General features: G+C 45.6%; 2 protein-coding genes across 5 annotated transcripts in view; both read right to left on the reverse strand.

Annotated features, from left to right (window-relative positions):
* Positions 1–9822, reverse strand: part of LOC121582493 (regulator of G-protein signaling 3) — a 211445-nt gene extending 201623 nt beyond the window's left edge. For 2 of the 4 annotated variants that reach the window (XM_041898313.2, XM_045225117.1), the window contains exons 1-4: positions 9666–9822; positions 7448–7487; positions 6966–7279; positions 5913–5996 (exon numbers count right to left, since the gene is read on the reverse strand). In XM_041898313.2, the coding sequence (XP_041754247.1) occupies positions 5913–5996; positions 6966–7250 (369 nt within the window). In that variant the 5' untranslated portion in view covers positions 7251–7279; positions 7448–7487; positions 9666–9822. Of the gene's footprint in view, positions 1–5912; positions 5997–6335; positions 6426–6965; positions 7280–7447; positions 7488–9665 lie in introns of those variants that run through there. The other 2 variants (XM_041898312.2, XM_041898314.2) reach the window with 2 other exon arrangements.
* The window catches only part of LOC121583482 (regulator of G-protein signaling 3-like), a 57717-nt gene continuing 52847 nt past the window's right edge, over positions 9594–14463 (reverse strand). Inside the window, exons 3-5 of the mRNA XM_041899632.2 lie at positions 10697–10778; positions 10315–10420; positions 9594–10098 (exon numbers count right to left, since the gene is read on the reverse strand). Coding sequence (XP_041755566.1) covers positions 9594–10098; positions 10315–10420; positions 10697–10778 — 693 coding nt within the window. The remainder of the gene's footprint in view (positions 10099–10314; positions 10421–10696; positions 10779–14463) is intronic.

A 14463-nucleotide genomic window follows, 5' to 3' on the forward strand; every position in this document is an offset into this window, starting at 1 on the left:
TTAGTTTCTTTGTGTAGTGTCTATGTTTCGTGTTCTATGTTCTGTTCTAGGTTATGTGTTTCTATGTTGGCCGGGGTGGTTCTCAATCAGAGGCAACGAGAATCAGCTGTTGCTTGTTGTCTCTGATTGGGAACCATACTTAGGCAGCCTGTTGTGCACTTGTGTTTTGTGGGATCTTGTTCCGTGTAGGTTTGTGTTATTGACCGAGGACTTCACGTATCGTTTTGTTGTTTTGTTTTGTGTAAGTAGCTATTAAAGTATGTACTCGTATCACGCTTGTCACGTTCGTCGGATACAGAGGACCAAGGCGCAGCGTGGAAGGTGAACATATTTATTAAATAATGATTACACGAACAAAAACAACAAACGATAACGTGACATCCAAAGGTGCAAAACACAAACCTATACAGGAACAAGATCCCACAAACACTGTGGGAAAACTGGCTGCTTAAGTATGGTTCCCAATCAAAGACAACAAGCAACAGCTGATACACGTTGCCTCTGAAAACGAAAACAAATGAAAACTCACACCCTGGCTCAACATACTAGAGTCCCCAGAGCCAGGGCGTGACAACGCTGCGCCTTGGTCCGCTCATTATGACGATCGTGACAATAATAGTAGAGAGAATGATTTATTTCAGCTTTTATTTATTTCATCACATTCCCAGTGGGTCAAAAGTTTACATACACTCAATTAGTATTTGGTAGCATTGCCTTTAAATTTTTTTATTTGGCTCAAACATTTCGGGTAGCCTTCCACAAGCTTCCCACAATAAGTTGGGCGAATTTTGGCCCATTCCTCCTGACAGAGCTGGTGTAACTGAGTCAGGTTCGTAGGCCTCCTTTCTCGCACACACTTTTTCAGTTCTGCCCACACATTTTCTATAGGATTGAGGTCAGGGCTTTGTGATGACCACTCCAATACCTTGACTTTGTTGTCCTTAAGTCATTTTGCCACAACTTTGGAAGTATGCTTGGGGTCATTGTCCATTTGGAAGACCCATTTGCGACCAAGCTTTAACTTCCTGACTGATATCTTGAGATGTTGCTTCAATATATCCACATAATTTTCCTTCCTCATGATGACATCTATTTTGTGAAGTGCACCAGTCCCTCCTGCAGCAAAGCACCCCCACAGCATGATGCTGCCACCCCCATGCTTCACGGTTGGGATGGTGTTCTTCGGCTTGTAAGCCTTCCCCTTTTTCCTCCAAACATAACAATGGTCATTATGGCCAAACAGTTCTATTTTTGTTTAATCAGACCAGAGGACATTTCTCCAAAAAGTACGATCTTTGTCCCCATGTGCAGTTGCAAACCGTAGTCTGGCTTTTGTATGGCGGTTTTGGAGCAGTGGCTTCTTCCTTGCTGAGCGGCCTTTCAGGTTATGTTGATATAGGACTTGTTTTACTGTGGATATAGATACTTTTGTACCTGTTTCCTCCAGCATCTTCACAAGGTCCTTTGCTGTTGTTCTGGGATTGATTTTCACTTTTAGCACCAAAGTACGTTCATCTCTAGGAGACAGAACGCGTCACCTTCCTGAGCGGTATGACGGCTGCGGGGTCCCATGGTGTTTATACTTGCGAACTATTGTTTGTACAGGCGTTTGGGGGGAAAAAATCGGAGTTCTTGGCTGATTTCTTTTGATTTTCCCATGATGTCCAGCAAAGAGTCACTGAGTTTGAAGGTAGGCCTTGAAATACATCCACAGGTACACCTCCAATTGACTCAAATGATGTCAATTAGCCTATCAGAAGCCATGACATCATTTTCTGGAATTTTCCAAGCTGTTTAAAGGCACAGTCAACTTCTGACCCACTGGAATTGTGATACAGTGAATTATAAGTGAAATAATCTGTCTGTAAACAATTGTTGGAAAAAGTACTTGTGTCATGCACAATGTAGATGTCCTAACCGATTGCCAAAACTATAGTTTGTTAACATGAAATGTGTGAAGTGGTTGAAAAACAAGTTTTAATGACTCCAACCTAAGTGTATGTAAACTTCCGACTTCAACTGTACATGTACATATTACCTCAATTACCTCGAATAAAACATGTACCCCCGCACATTGACTCGGTACCGGTACCCCCTGTATATAGCCTCGTTATTATTATTTTATTGTTGCTCTTTTATTGTTTACTTTAGTTTAATTTGTAAATATTTTTCTTAACTCTTCTTTTTCTTAAAACTGCATTGGTTAAGGGCTTGTAAGTAAGCATTTCACAGAAAGGTCTACATACTGTTGTATTCGGTGCAAGTGACAAATAAAATTTGATTTGATTTTAATATACTCTGTCTGTGCACGTGCAATACTGTTTGCAATAAATAATAATGTGTATGCAAATACTTTATGTGCGTGAATGTGTTTGTGTTTGTGTGTGTGTGTCAGTGGCATGTATTTCCCTGTTTCTCTTAACAGAAGGCACAGTACTAACTGTTAAAGGTCAGGCCTCACATTAGTGTTAAACAAACAACACACTCAGTAAAGCCCCTCTGGGCAACACCAAGGAAGCTACAGCAAAGGTATTTTATCATATGCATCAACACAATACAGCAAACAGTGTGTGTAGGCTATGTGTGGGCGGGGTATGTTATTTTTTTTGTGTATGTGGTTTCTATGCAGATCGAGACGATACTGATGGTCTTGCTGTTGTGGTCTGTCGGTCTGTCTGTGTGTGGGTGGGTGAAGTAGGTTGGTGCAGAGATGTCAGTAATCTCTATACTTGCTCTCTTCAGAAAAGCACTCAACCACTATTACTTGTGCGTGTGTGTGTGTGAATGCGTGCTTGTGCGCAGGCATATGTGTGTATTTCGATGTGTATGTGTGTGTGTGGGAGTTTGGTGTGCGCCCAGGGTAGTACGGCCAGTCTTGCATCACCAAGGTAAAAGCTGTAATAATACAGATGTCTGGATGTCAGAGATGTCTGGCCCCACACTGATTATCTACAAACACGAACTGTTAAATATTTGTCTTCTTTTATCAAGTCCCAGCCAGGGGCCACAATTACCATGCAGCTCCGATGCTCTGCTCCGAGACACAGTGAGGATCTGAAAAGCTCATCTGGCACAATGAAAGTGAAAAAACTGTGAAGAATTGGAACAGAAAAGACAATACTTCACAGTACGTATGCAGTACTGTCCATTTTTATCTGCAGTAGACACACACACACACACACACACACACATGAACACAATTGAAACCCACAGAGCAGGTGATAGAGGGATATTCTAACATCCAGTCCTCCGCACAGAGCCCCCACTCCCTCCCTCTCTCTTTCCCTCCTCTCCTGTCTGCTATCAATCAATTAGATATGTCCACAGACCTGAACCCCTCAGGGAGGAAGAGAATGTCAAGAAGACTCATGTCAACAGGGTCAGAGTTGTTTTTTAAGCCAACCCCTCAACAACAACCAAAAAATCACAGCTGATCTCTTTTGTCTTCTCAGGGAGGTGAGAGGGGAATAGATAGGAAGGTCGCCCAGAATCAACCTGTCAGGATGTGCGTTTGAGTGTGTGTGTGTTTGTGAGAGCGAGAGAGAGAGAGAGAGAGAGAGAGAGAGAGAGAGAGATGAGAGAGAGAGAGAGAGAGGGGAGAGACTGAGTTGCTGAAAATATCATCTTGCTAAAACTTGACATCACATCACTGTGCATGTATTGAGTGAGGTCAAACACCCTTTCTGCCAACCACCTAGCAAACCCCCCACACACACACACACACACACCTCTCCATCACATTTCCTGGACAATATTATCACAATGGCTGCCCAGTTTGGCATGGCTTCCCTATCTCGCTCCGCTCTCTCATTCCCAGAAAACACAGGGTGGAAAACTTCTGTGTATTACATATCCACCCTCATCCACCACAACCTGGTATTGTAGCTTTCCACTAAAGCCAAGTCCAAAGGGAGGTGATCACATTCAACCACCAGTCTATAGAATGACTGCATGACTTACAGGCAGTTACAACTACAAGGGCAAATATGGGCAACATGAGCCCTTTGTACTGTATTGCTCTTTTTGAAGCATTCTCGTAAAAACTGAAATACAGTATGGTTTATAAAATATGAGAGAGAGAGGCAGCAAATGCATTTAGTGAATACTGTATTTGATTGAAACTACTGTCTGGAACCAATGGAACCTCGATGAATCATCAATCAAAAGAAAGTCCCCCAGTCCATTGTACTGTACTGATGATGCTACTCAATGGTTATGTAGCCACTGATAAGTAACTGTAGAGGAAGTTCTGGAGGCCACATGGTTCTCCCACTGATAACACTACACAAAGGTCAGGAAACGTGACAGAGGGAACGAGAGAGAGAACGAGAGAGAGAGAGAGAGAGAGAGAGAGAGAGAGAGAGAGAGAGAGAGAGAGAGAGAGAGAGAGAGAGAGAGAGAGAGAGAGAGAGAGGGAGAGGGAGAGCGAGGAAAAAGAGAGAGGAAAAAGAGAGAAGAAGAATGAGAGAGGCAATGGGGGCCACACGACATTATCATTCCTCAGACCATTGTGTGTATTGTCATGACTTTTTAGTAAGTGTGTGACCCCGGTCAATTTCACTTTATCTCTGGTACTGTATGTGTGTAATACAGTATTGTACAGTAAGCAACATTTACTATAATCTGTGAATTTCAGATAGACAGATAGACCATATATTTTTGTAGTATTATTCAGCAGTTTCCCATTAAATACTGTGCCACAACCTCAACATTTCTTTCAACTATGTTTGCTCTTAAATAACAAGTCAAATATTTCCAAATGAAAATAAATGGATAGAAATTGTGCTGACAATCTAGAAATGAATATCAATGTACATTTTCTGTCATAAACAATGACCTATGAATTGCAACTATCGGTATACAGTGTTAATGAGCCATATGGAACAAAGAAAAGTGTTACAAGTAGAAATGACAGCTCACTGACGGTGTGAAGAGATTTCCCTTTTGTCTAATGTCTATTCCATTTGCTTTGGCAATGTAAACATATGTTTCCCATGCCAATAACGCCATTTGAATTTCATTTCATTTTATTGAGAGAGAGAGAAACAGAGATAGAGAGAGAGACAGACAGAGAGAGACAGAGACAGAGACAGAGATAGAGAGAGAGACAGACAGAGAGAGACAGAGAGAGACAGAGACAGAGACAGAGATAGAGAGAGAGACAGACAGAGAGAGACAGAGAGAGACAGAAACATGGAAAGAGCTAAATAGAAAAGCAAGAGTGCACAGACAGAACAGGACATAAAAGAGAGCTCTATCTCCCCCTCCCTTTTCAAAGAGTTATGAGATGTAGAGTTATTTTGGAACCGAGTTGTCAGCATCGTCTCTATGATAAACCAACTCTATGAAATGGATTCTGGCAAACTAGCAAAAGGTTTGTACCAATGCTAGTCCTGTATCATTGTCTGTGTGAAAGGAGAGGAGAGGAGAGGAGAGGAGAGGAGAGGAGAGGAGAGGAGAGGAGAGGAGAGGAGAGGAGAGGAGAGGAGAGGAGAGGAGAGGAGAGGAGAGGAGAGGAGACATGCCCAACGCAGTGCAGCAGCCACCCAGAGGTTTTTTTAACTGTGGTCTCTTCCTCTGTTTCCTCTGTTCTCTGTTGCTAGCACAAAACACACCACAGACAGAGGCACTGGGAGGGTATTTAAGAACATTGACAAGGGCTGGAAAAAATCTCCATAGTGCATTCCAGAAACATTTTGACAGTTAAACAAACCCGAAAAACATTAGCAGTTGTAGAATATGAATGAAGAGAACTACAGTGGCAGTATAGAGACTTGTGTCAGATACTCACAACATGTTCCTCTCTTAAATACTCTCAGTCAAAAACATTTACATGTCCCATCTTACTTACTGATCCTGACACACACACACACACACACACACACACAGACCTCTCGTCAGAAGCCATTTACCTTAATGGAGAGGTGCTTGCTCTCGTGGAGGATCATCTCCTCAGAGACCACCAGAGTCCGTGTGGGGTTACACAGGTCCAGAGGCTGCACACACAGGAGGAGAGTAGAGTTAAGGGTTAGATTGACATTAGATTAAAGTTAGATTAAGTTTAGGCAACATACTAGGAATGAAATGAAGATTACATTATCATCCAGGGCAAAATACTGCAGTTTAATATCACTTCAAACACACTACATTAACTAATATCACTTATAATGACAGTACACAATACTACAGCCAAAGTCACTGATATATAACTCGTAACACTGCTATTACAGTCCAATATCATTCACAACACTCACAAATACCACTAAATAAGACATGTCTGGGAGGGATGTTCTCATGAACATAGCCGTACATGAGGGAGCATGTAGCTACAGTACCATCTCCATTCTGGCTCCAAGCTCCATGCTCTCTGCCCACCAAAGGGAACACTACAGGCTGTGCAGCTGGCGGCTCTCTTGTAGCTACAGTCGCACCAGTCTCTACAGAGATCCTCACAGTGTGAGCTGTGACTGCAGGAATCTGTGAGATGCTCTATAAAGGTCTCAATCTGTGAAGAGGCACTAGGCTAAAAGCGCCAGTGCAGCGGGGTTGTTAGCCACATCCTCTTGTGGACCCGGACTGGAGCTAGAGAGACCACAGGGCTGTTTCACTGTGCAGCTCGGTGACTCAGTTAGTCAGCAGGAAGTACTATTACAGACGATTGTAGAATCCTGGGAAGTGGGTAGTCCAGTTGTGCAATACGATCACACCCTGACAGTGGGCATGAGTGCTTGGACGTAGGCATGTAGAGGAAATTTAGTTAATTCTAATGTGTTTATGACAGAATCATATGTAGCTACACACATACCACAGAGAGGAGGAGCATTGCAACAAACATGGTGTGGTTTTCTTCAAAGTTATCCAAATAAAAGGGGAAAACCCCTAATGGCACTAATGGAGAGATGGAAAGATGGTAGTGGAAATATGGTGAGTCACTCATACACACATACACACGCACACACACACACCTGAACAAAAATGGGGAAGATGAGGATCTTGGGTGCTGCTTTGACGTAGCCATAGTTGCTGTGCGGGTTGCCGTGTGGTACATGGGAGCGTACTATAGTACAGTTCTGGTAATTAGCAAAGTTGGAGCTCTGGGCCTGCTGGTAGCTGGGTGGGGGTTGGCCAGAGAGGTTGGCATCGGATGGCTTAGACATCTTGGCATTAGTGGAGCGTCGTAGGAAGGTGGTCCGGCCTGCTAGTCCTACACCCCCAGGCGGGGCACCGCCAGACCCTTGTGTCTGGGGCATGCTGGCCTGACCCGGGTATATCCTCCCTGCTGAGAGACACCACACGCACAAACACACACACACACACACACACAACACACCACATACATACACACTGGGAGTTAGCCTGGGAACATAAAAGTACAATGGTTATAGATAGAATTGTCCTGACAAACCACATTGTTCATTCAAATCGTAGTCAGTAATACATGGCTTACCCAACGTACCATGGTTGTCCTGGTAGACAGGCCTCAATATCTGAAAGAGACAAAAACATCACAATCAATGGTTCTGTTGACCAATACCATTAAGCAATACACTGCTTTAGGATACTTTCACATGTAATGTAATGTATCCATCCCACCATAATAAATGCCTAACATGAAGTCAAATTGAAGCAATGGTCATGTTGAGCATGGAATGGGGCCACAGACTGTTGGCTGTCTCCATTTCTACTGTACTGCAGTAGGCCTATGTGATATCAGGCCATTGAGCCATGTCACATATTCAATATATGTGTGTTCAACTCAAGGAATAGACCCAGTGTTCTGATAGCTAATGTGTGCTGTTGATACATGATGGTGACTGTGCTGTTCATTGATTCCTATGGCATTGAGTGACACAGACGTCAACCACACACTGTACTGTACCTTAGCACTATGAATACTAGAGAAGGATGACATTGCCCTTGGAAATTGAATGGTTGATGGAGGGAGCTGATCCTTAACTGTGCCTACAGATAACTACTCAAGCACCCTAGTAACGTTGCCCCTGGAAATGTAATGGGGGAGGGGGGAGCTGATCCTAGAACTTTGCCTAACGATAAGATCTACCCGATATATAAGAAGCCAGGAGAAAGAGGTGACCCAACCAGAGGCATATCAATGGCTGGTACATCCAACTATCTTCCATGATTGATTTCTCTGCTGTGTGTGTTTCAGTGGGGACTGGCTGACAAGATGAAACCAAATCATCATGGATTGTATGCCTGCTCTGACCTGTGACCAGGCTGACCAGGCTGAGGAGGAGAGATGCTCATTTACCCCATGCTTCAAAGTTTGGATTTAGTCTGAAATGTTCTATCCTCTTATTTCCATCCACTTTGGCAACTGCTTTATCTACATTTTCCCTTTCCTCTACTTTCTCCCTCTTCTGCTGTACCCATCATCCATCCATAATTGCCTCTCTCTACCCCATTAATCCCTTCTACTTCTTACAACCATTATTCCAACCTGTTGATGTACTACCCATATCTACTCTGTTCCCTATCCCATGTTTCCCATAGGGAAGGTGATTAATGGGGGGTTTCCCTCTCTTATCCCTCTCTCCCCCTCTCTCGCTATCCCCTCATCTGTATCCTATCCCCACTCCATCCACTCCTCCTCCACAGCCCTCCACAGCAGTCCACCCCCTCACACTCCTAACCCCCTAACCCCTGTGCTCTCCTCTTAGCATTTACACACAGAAGACGTTCCCATCATGCCCTCTGAGCCCTGTGTCATGCCATATATGTTGAGGTAGCATAGCTGCCCTCAGACAAACACACTTCCCTACACACGCACACACATTAAGCAAGCGCACACACACACTTAGATTGCCAGGCAGGCAGCAGCTCCCAGACTAACCGACAGCCCTACAGTGTCTAGGTCCCTGGGTCTAGATGAAAAGCAGGGTATACAGTCTCCTTCACTTCCCCTAGAGGCCTTCTAACAACCAGGCTACTGAGTCACGCTAGCCCTCAGCCACACAGTCAGCATTACTGTCTGTGATTGGCTGTTCAAGCTCAGTGGGACAGATAATGGAGGACTAAGTAAAGACTAGAAGTTATGGGATTCTAGTTCTCTGCATTCATTGCTTCAACATAACTGGTCAATTTTTACAGGCTGGATGGTTAGTGTTGTATGGTTGGGGATGTTAAGGAATCAAGTTCACAATCAGTGTGTTTCTTTTTCCATTTGTTACACTTTATTATGTCTTTATCATAAAGAGCTATTGCCTCATATACAGTATGTCACAGGATGTTACAGTGTGCATCATTTGATAGAACACCCCATGGGCCAAATGTGGCTTTCCCCATATATGGGCTTGAATACTACTTACTGGTGAAGCAAATCTCAACTCTTGGTTGAATACAATTTTTTCAAAATGTCTCATTCAACTACCTATTTAACTATTTACTATATATTGTATCTTTGATTTACAGAATGCACATGTGTCAGTTTGAATTACACAGTTATTTCTCAGGTTAGAATGGCAGGGTATATCTCAGATTTAGATGGCAGATAGTGTATGTCAGGTAGGATTGGCACGGATCTGTGGCAGGTATGAATGGCACATATTGAGATCTCCAGGGTATGTCAGGGTCTAGATAGTGCCATCAAGGGGGTAGGGCAGGAGCCTGGGATGGACCATGAGCCTCTGCTCCTCCGCCAGTACCTGGCTTCCTGGGTTTATGGGGGCCAGGATGATGTAGTTATCTCCGTTGGACGCCTTCACTCTAGTCCCCTTCAGCGTGGCTGTGTGGCTCTGGGTCTGGGTCTGGCTCCGGGCTTTACCATCCACCTCCTCCGCCCCCCCTCCTACACGCCCCCTCTCCCCCCACGGCCCCCCTACCCCTCCCCCGCCGCCCCCCTCAGAGCCGTTGACCAGCACCCGGCGGCTGGTCCTGTGGTGGGCAGGGAGGGGGGGCACGGCCGGGGGGGTCTTGTCCCGGTCTAGCCGGTCCTTGGACCTGTCCCTCCGCCTGGTGGGGGGCGAGGGGGTGTCATAGTTGGGCTTGTAGGAGGGCCGGTGGATGAGGCCCTCAAAACTGGGCTTGGCGGCCGGCCCGGTGCGCCATACCACAACCGTGATCTCATTGGAGCTGTTTCTGTAGAGGGAGGGAGAGAGGGAATGTGAAAAGGTAAGCTTATCAAAGGCAAAGGACGTGAGCAAAGAGGTTACAGGCCAGAGTGTCTATATAGGGTTTGCTGTGCATAGATAAAAAAATGTAATGTACATGGGGAGCTATAAGTGTTGAAGATAGTTATCCCTATCAAAGTTGGTTTAGTCCATTATTTCCTCTGTGTCTCCCTGCCTGTAGTACCTGATGGCGTGGGCGAGCTCCACACATTTCCACTGTTCTACAGGCTGACCATTGAGCTGCAGCACAGTGTCCAGCTGCTGCAGACCTGCCTGATCCGCCGGACCACCTGAAGAAAGGAGAGAGGTCAGTAGAGGGTCACACACACACACACAGAGAGATTTCACGCAAATACCCACACACACACAAACAGCCGACCACCTCAAGACAAGAGATTGGGCAGTTACACACACAAGCTTCTACCCAATCATTTACACACAAACCTGATATGCTTGACCACCTCAGGACAGTAGAGGGCAAGGCTGGGTCAGATATACACACAACTACACATCTAGACTAACACACACACATCAACACACAGACAGCAGGGAAAGGAGAGCCTTGCCTGGATCGACAGCCTGTACCCTCACTGGGGAGTCAGAGCAGATGGTGAAGCCATAGCCGTCCTTTCCTCGAAGGATGGTCACCTAAAGACACAGAGACATCAAATCAACATATGTAAAGACATTATTCAATTATTACATGTCTATGTATGTCCATGGAGTAAAAAGCAAATATTATTTTCAAAAAAAATAATCTACAGCAAAATAGGAGTAGTTAGACCAACATGTGAGATATGCCTACAGATTAGAGTGTGGTTCTCTCTCTGGCCAGCAGCTGAGTGTGTGTGGATGGAATGTGTGTGGATACCAGCCACACGAACTAGCACTGTGGCCCTCATCAAATGAGGCCAGCGCTTTGGTGTGGATCTGACGCCAACTGTGGACAGCATCCACACAGAGCAGGTGCGCAAGCACACACACACACACACACACACACACACACACAAACACACACGTACGATGCCCAAAAACTTTCTGTAAAAATTCCAGGAATAATCCCAGTGTGTGTGCCAAAATCAATAGTGCTCCGCTACAAAACATTGTTTCCATCTCATCTGCTGACAATAGGGCCTCTGAAATTAAAGTCTATCTGAACACACAAACACAGTACAATGTTGCTCCAAGACTCTTTTATCTTGATAGTATTTTTAAATGTTTGATAGATGATAATCTTGATAGTTTTAAAATGTAGATCATCTGGGTAGTGGAGGAGACAACTGTTTAATAACCCTACAGCCTGGCTAACGACCAGAGACAACATCACCACTGTCAGATCAGAGAGAGAGGGAGGGTGAGGGTGAGGGAGAGGGAGAGGGAGAGGGAGAGGGAGAGGGAGAGGGAGAGGGAGAGGGAGAGGGAGAGGGAGAGGGAGAGGGAGAGGGAGGGAGGGAGGGAGGGAGGGAGGGAGGGAGGGAGGGAGGGAGGGAGGGAGGGAGGGAGAGGGAGAGGGAGGGAGAGGGAGAGGGAGAGGGAGAGGGAGAGGGAGAGGGAGAGGGAGAGGGAGAGGGAGGGAGGGAGGGAGAGAGAGGGAGAGGGAGAGGGAGAGGGAGAGGGAGAGGGAGAGGGAGAGGGAGAGGGAGGGAGGGAGGGAGGGAGGGAGGGAGGGAGGGAGGGAGGGAGGGAGGGAGGGAGGGAGGGAGAGAGAGAGGGAGAGGGAGAGGGAGAAAGAGAGACACAGAAGGAAGACGTGAGATGAAGAGACAAAAAGACAGATGGGGAAAAGAGAGAAACAACAGAAGCGAATGGAGAAAGACCGGGGGAGTGTCTGAGGGAGACAGTGAGAGAAGGGAAAGAGAGATGGGGCTCTGCAGGGGGTAGTAGTGTGAAGGGATAGGTTGGCACGCTGTAGAAGAGGGAGGGTAGAGTAGAGGGGCGGTGGGTAGTGGGGGGTAGTGTTAATGTGAGATGCCCCCTGGCCTCTCTGAGCGTGGGACCGGACTACTGGGAGACAAGACACACCGACTGGCATCCAGGGCCTGACAGTGGGCACACGGTGGGTACACACACACACACACACACACACACACATTCTTACTCACTAACCCTCATCCCTAGTCTTGCTCTCCCATGCGCTAACACACAAGTCCAACCTTGCACAATACTGATGTGAGCAGTTTGGAAAGCTCTTCAGGCCAAGGCCAGAGAACCTGACAGGCAGCATACAAAGCTGGCTCAGAGTGAGCATCTGGATGCTATTCTCCCATCTCCAGTTTGTCTCAAGAGCCTCTAATGCCTCAATCTATCTCCTTCCAGTCAAATGAGAAGGTTACGAGCCCACTTATATGGTGCTTTAGAGTGAGTATGAAACTACCATTGCTCGCTATTCAGAGACTTAGCTATGGAAATGAATTGTACAGGAGTGCATTTATGTAACGCGTAGGAGTGTGTGTGTGTGTGTGTGTGTGTGTGTGTGTGTGTGTGTGTGTGTGTGTGTGTGTGTGTGTGTGTGTGTGTGTGTGTGGAGTCGTGACCTGTTGTGTCCTGTGAAATGCGCAGTGTGTGGGTGCATGCGTGTGTGAAATCAAGCTTTCTCTCTATGTTGTTTTGCCTCAACAGTCTCATATGAGACACTATCTAACTATGAGAGCCGACAGCTGGGAGCCAACCCACTGTCTGTCTGTCTGTCTTCTGTGTGCTTCTGCTCTGTTTGATGCCTCTACAGCCTGTCAACCCGATGTGCTTCAGTGATTACACTACTAACTTACATACTCACACATACAAACACACACATACACACACATGCATGCACACTACAGGACTAAAGCAAAATACCAATTCTCTCCCATCCACTACCAGGTCTGTTTGTGTGCTGAACTCCACAACACTAAAGCTCCAGTAAGACAGTCCCGGTCTGTTGTGCAAGGCCTTATCTGGGTCACTGTGTTTTGGTGACAATGTGTCTAGGCTGACAAATAAAACAAACTCCCTGCCAGCCAGGTATTGTGTCCATGTCAACACACTGTACTGACGCGATGCCACGCAAACTCCAATCACTGATTGCAAACTGTTAGATAAGAAAGGTTAGTGCTATAAGCCATAAGATTGAGACTGATTCAAAGTCATTTTTAAGTGAGGATGAGAAACTCCAGACTTTGGTTGTACATTTTGCCTGTAGCACAGTCTCAACTTTCTCCCTTTCTCTCTTTTTTTCCATCAGATTGCCTCTGGATAAATAAAGCAGGTGGCGGAGACCACATTCTTCTGTCTCAGGAAACAGGGAACACACTCTCTCTTTTCATCCACTCGGTTTTTACACTGGTTTCCTCATCATTACTTCCCTTATTCTTTAGATACTGTAGGAGTGAGCTTTCCAATGGCAAAGTAATGCCTAAAGCCTCGAATATAAATTCCCTAACTTTTCTCCTATCTATCTATCTCTTATTGTTCCGGTGCCTTAATCCAATTTCACTATACAAAAAAATTGATATAGTTTCACAACTAATTGAACGGTCTGCTTCCTACATCATTGCTCTTCATCTTTCTGTTCCCTTGTCACTATACAACAAAATCGATATAGTTTCACAACCAATTGAACGGTCTGCTTCCTACATCATTGCTCTTTCATCTTTCTGTTCCCTTCTCACTACACAAAAAAATCAATATAGTTTCACAACCAATTGAACGGTCTGCTTCCTACATCATTGCTCTTTCATCTTTCTGTTCCCTTGTCATTTTTAAATTTTCATGCTTTCTAACATATTCTCTTTGCCTGTGTTGCAGTCTCTCCAAAACAGCCGGCTACACACAGAACCCTATTTGAACACCCATCTCTCATCCTCTCCCCCTCTTCTTCCATCCTCCCACTACCCCCATTCTCCACACCATCCTACCCCTCTCCCTGTCCTCTCCCTCTCTTCTCACTCGCACACTTACCTGAGACTCTCCCCCAATTTGTCCCACCCCTATGCACAACACACTTCTATCTCTCCCTCTATCCTCCTCTCCCTCCCTCCCACCCTCCCTTTCTCTCTTCAGGTGATTATCTAGGGGGACAGACCTGAGGCAGTCTAGCGGCGATGCAGACCCTACACAGCCCGTGGATGGTATGCATGACTCCAAGCTCCTCCTGAAGACAGAGACACTGTGGATGCTTCTCTGTCTACAGTCCTGGATGGTTCTCTGAGGATGTTCCTCTAGAGTTCCTCTGTTCTTCTCTATACTCAGAGGAAGATCTCCTAAACGCAATGGTCTGTGTGGTCCTTTGGGTTCGCCCAACGCTGTATGTACTCTTCAATGTGTTATGTATGGTCCCCAATCTGATTCCAGACCA

Source organism: Coregonus clupeaformis, chromosome 15 (assembly GCF_020615455.1).
Source record: "Coregonus clupeaformis isolate EN_2021a chromosome 15, ASM2061545v1, whole genome shotgun sequence".
Taxonomy (NCBI): domain Eukaryota; kingdom Metazoa; phylum Chordata; class Actinopteri; order Salmoniformes; family Salmonidae; genus Coregonus; species Coregonus clupeaformis.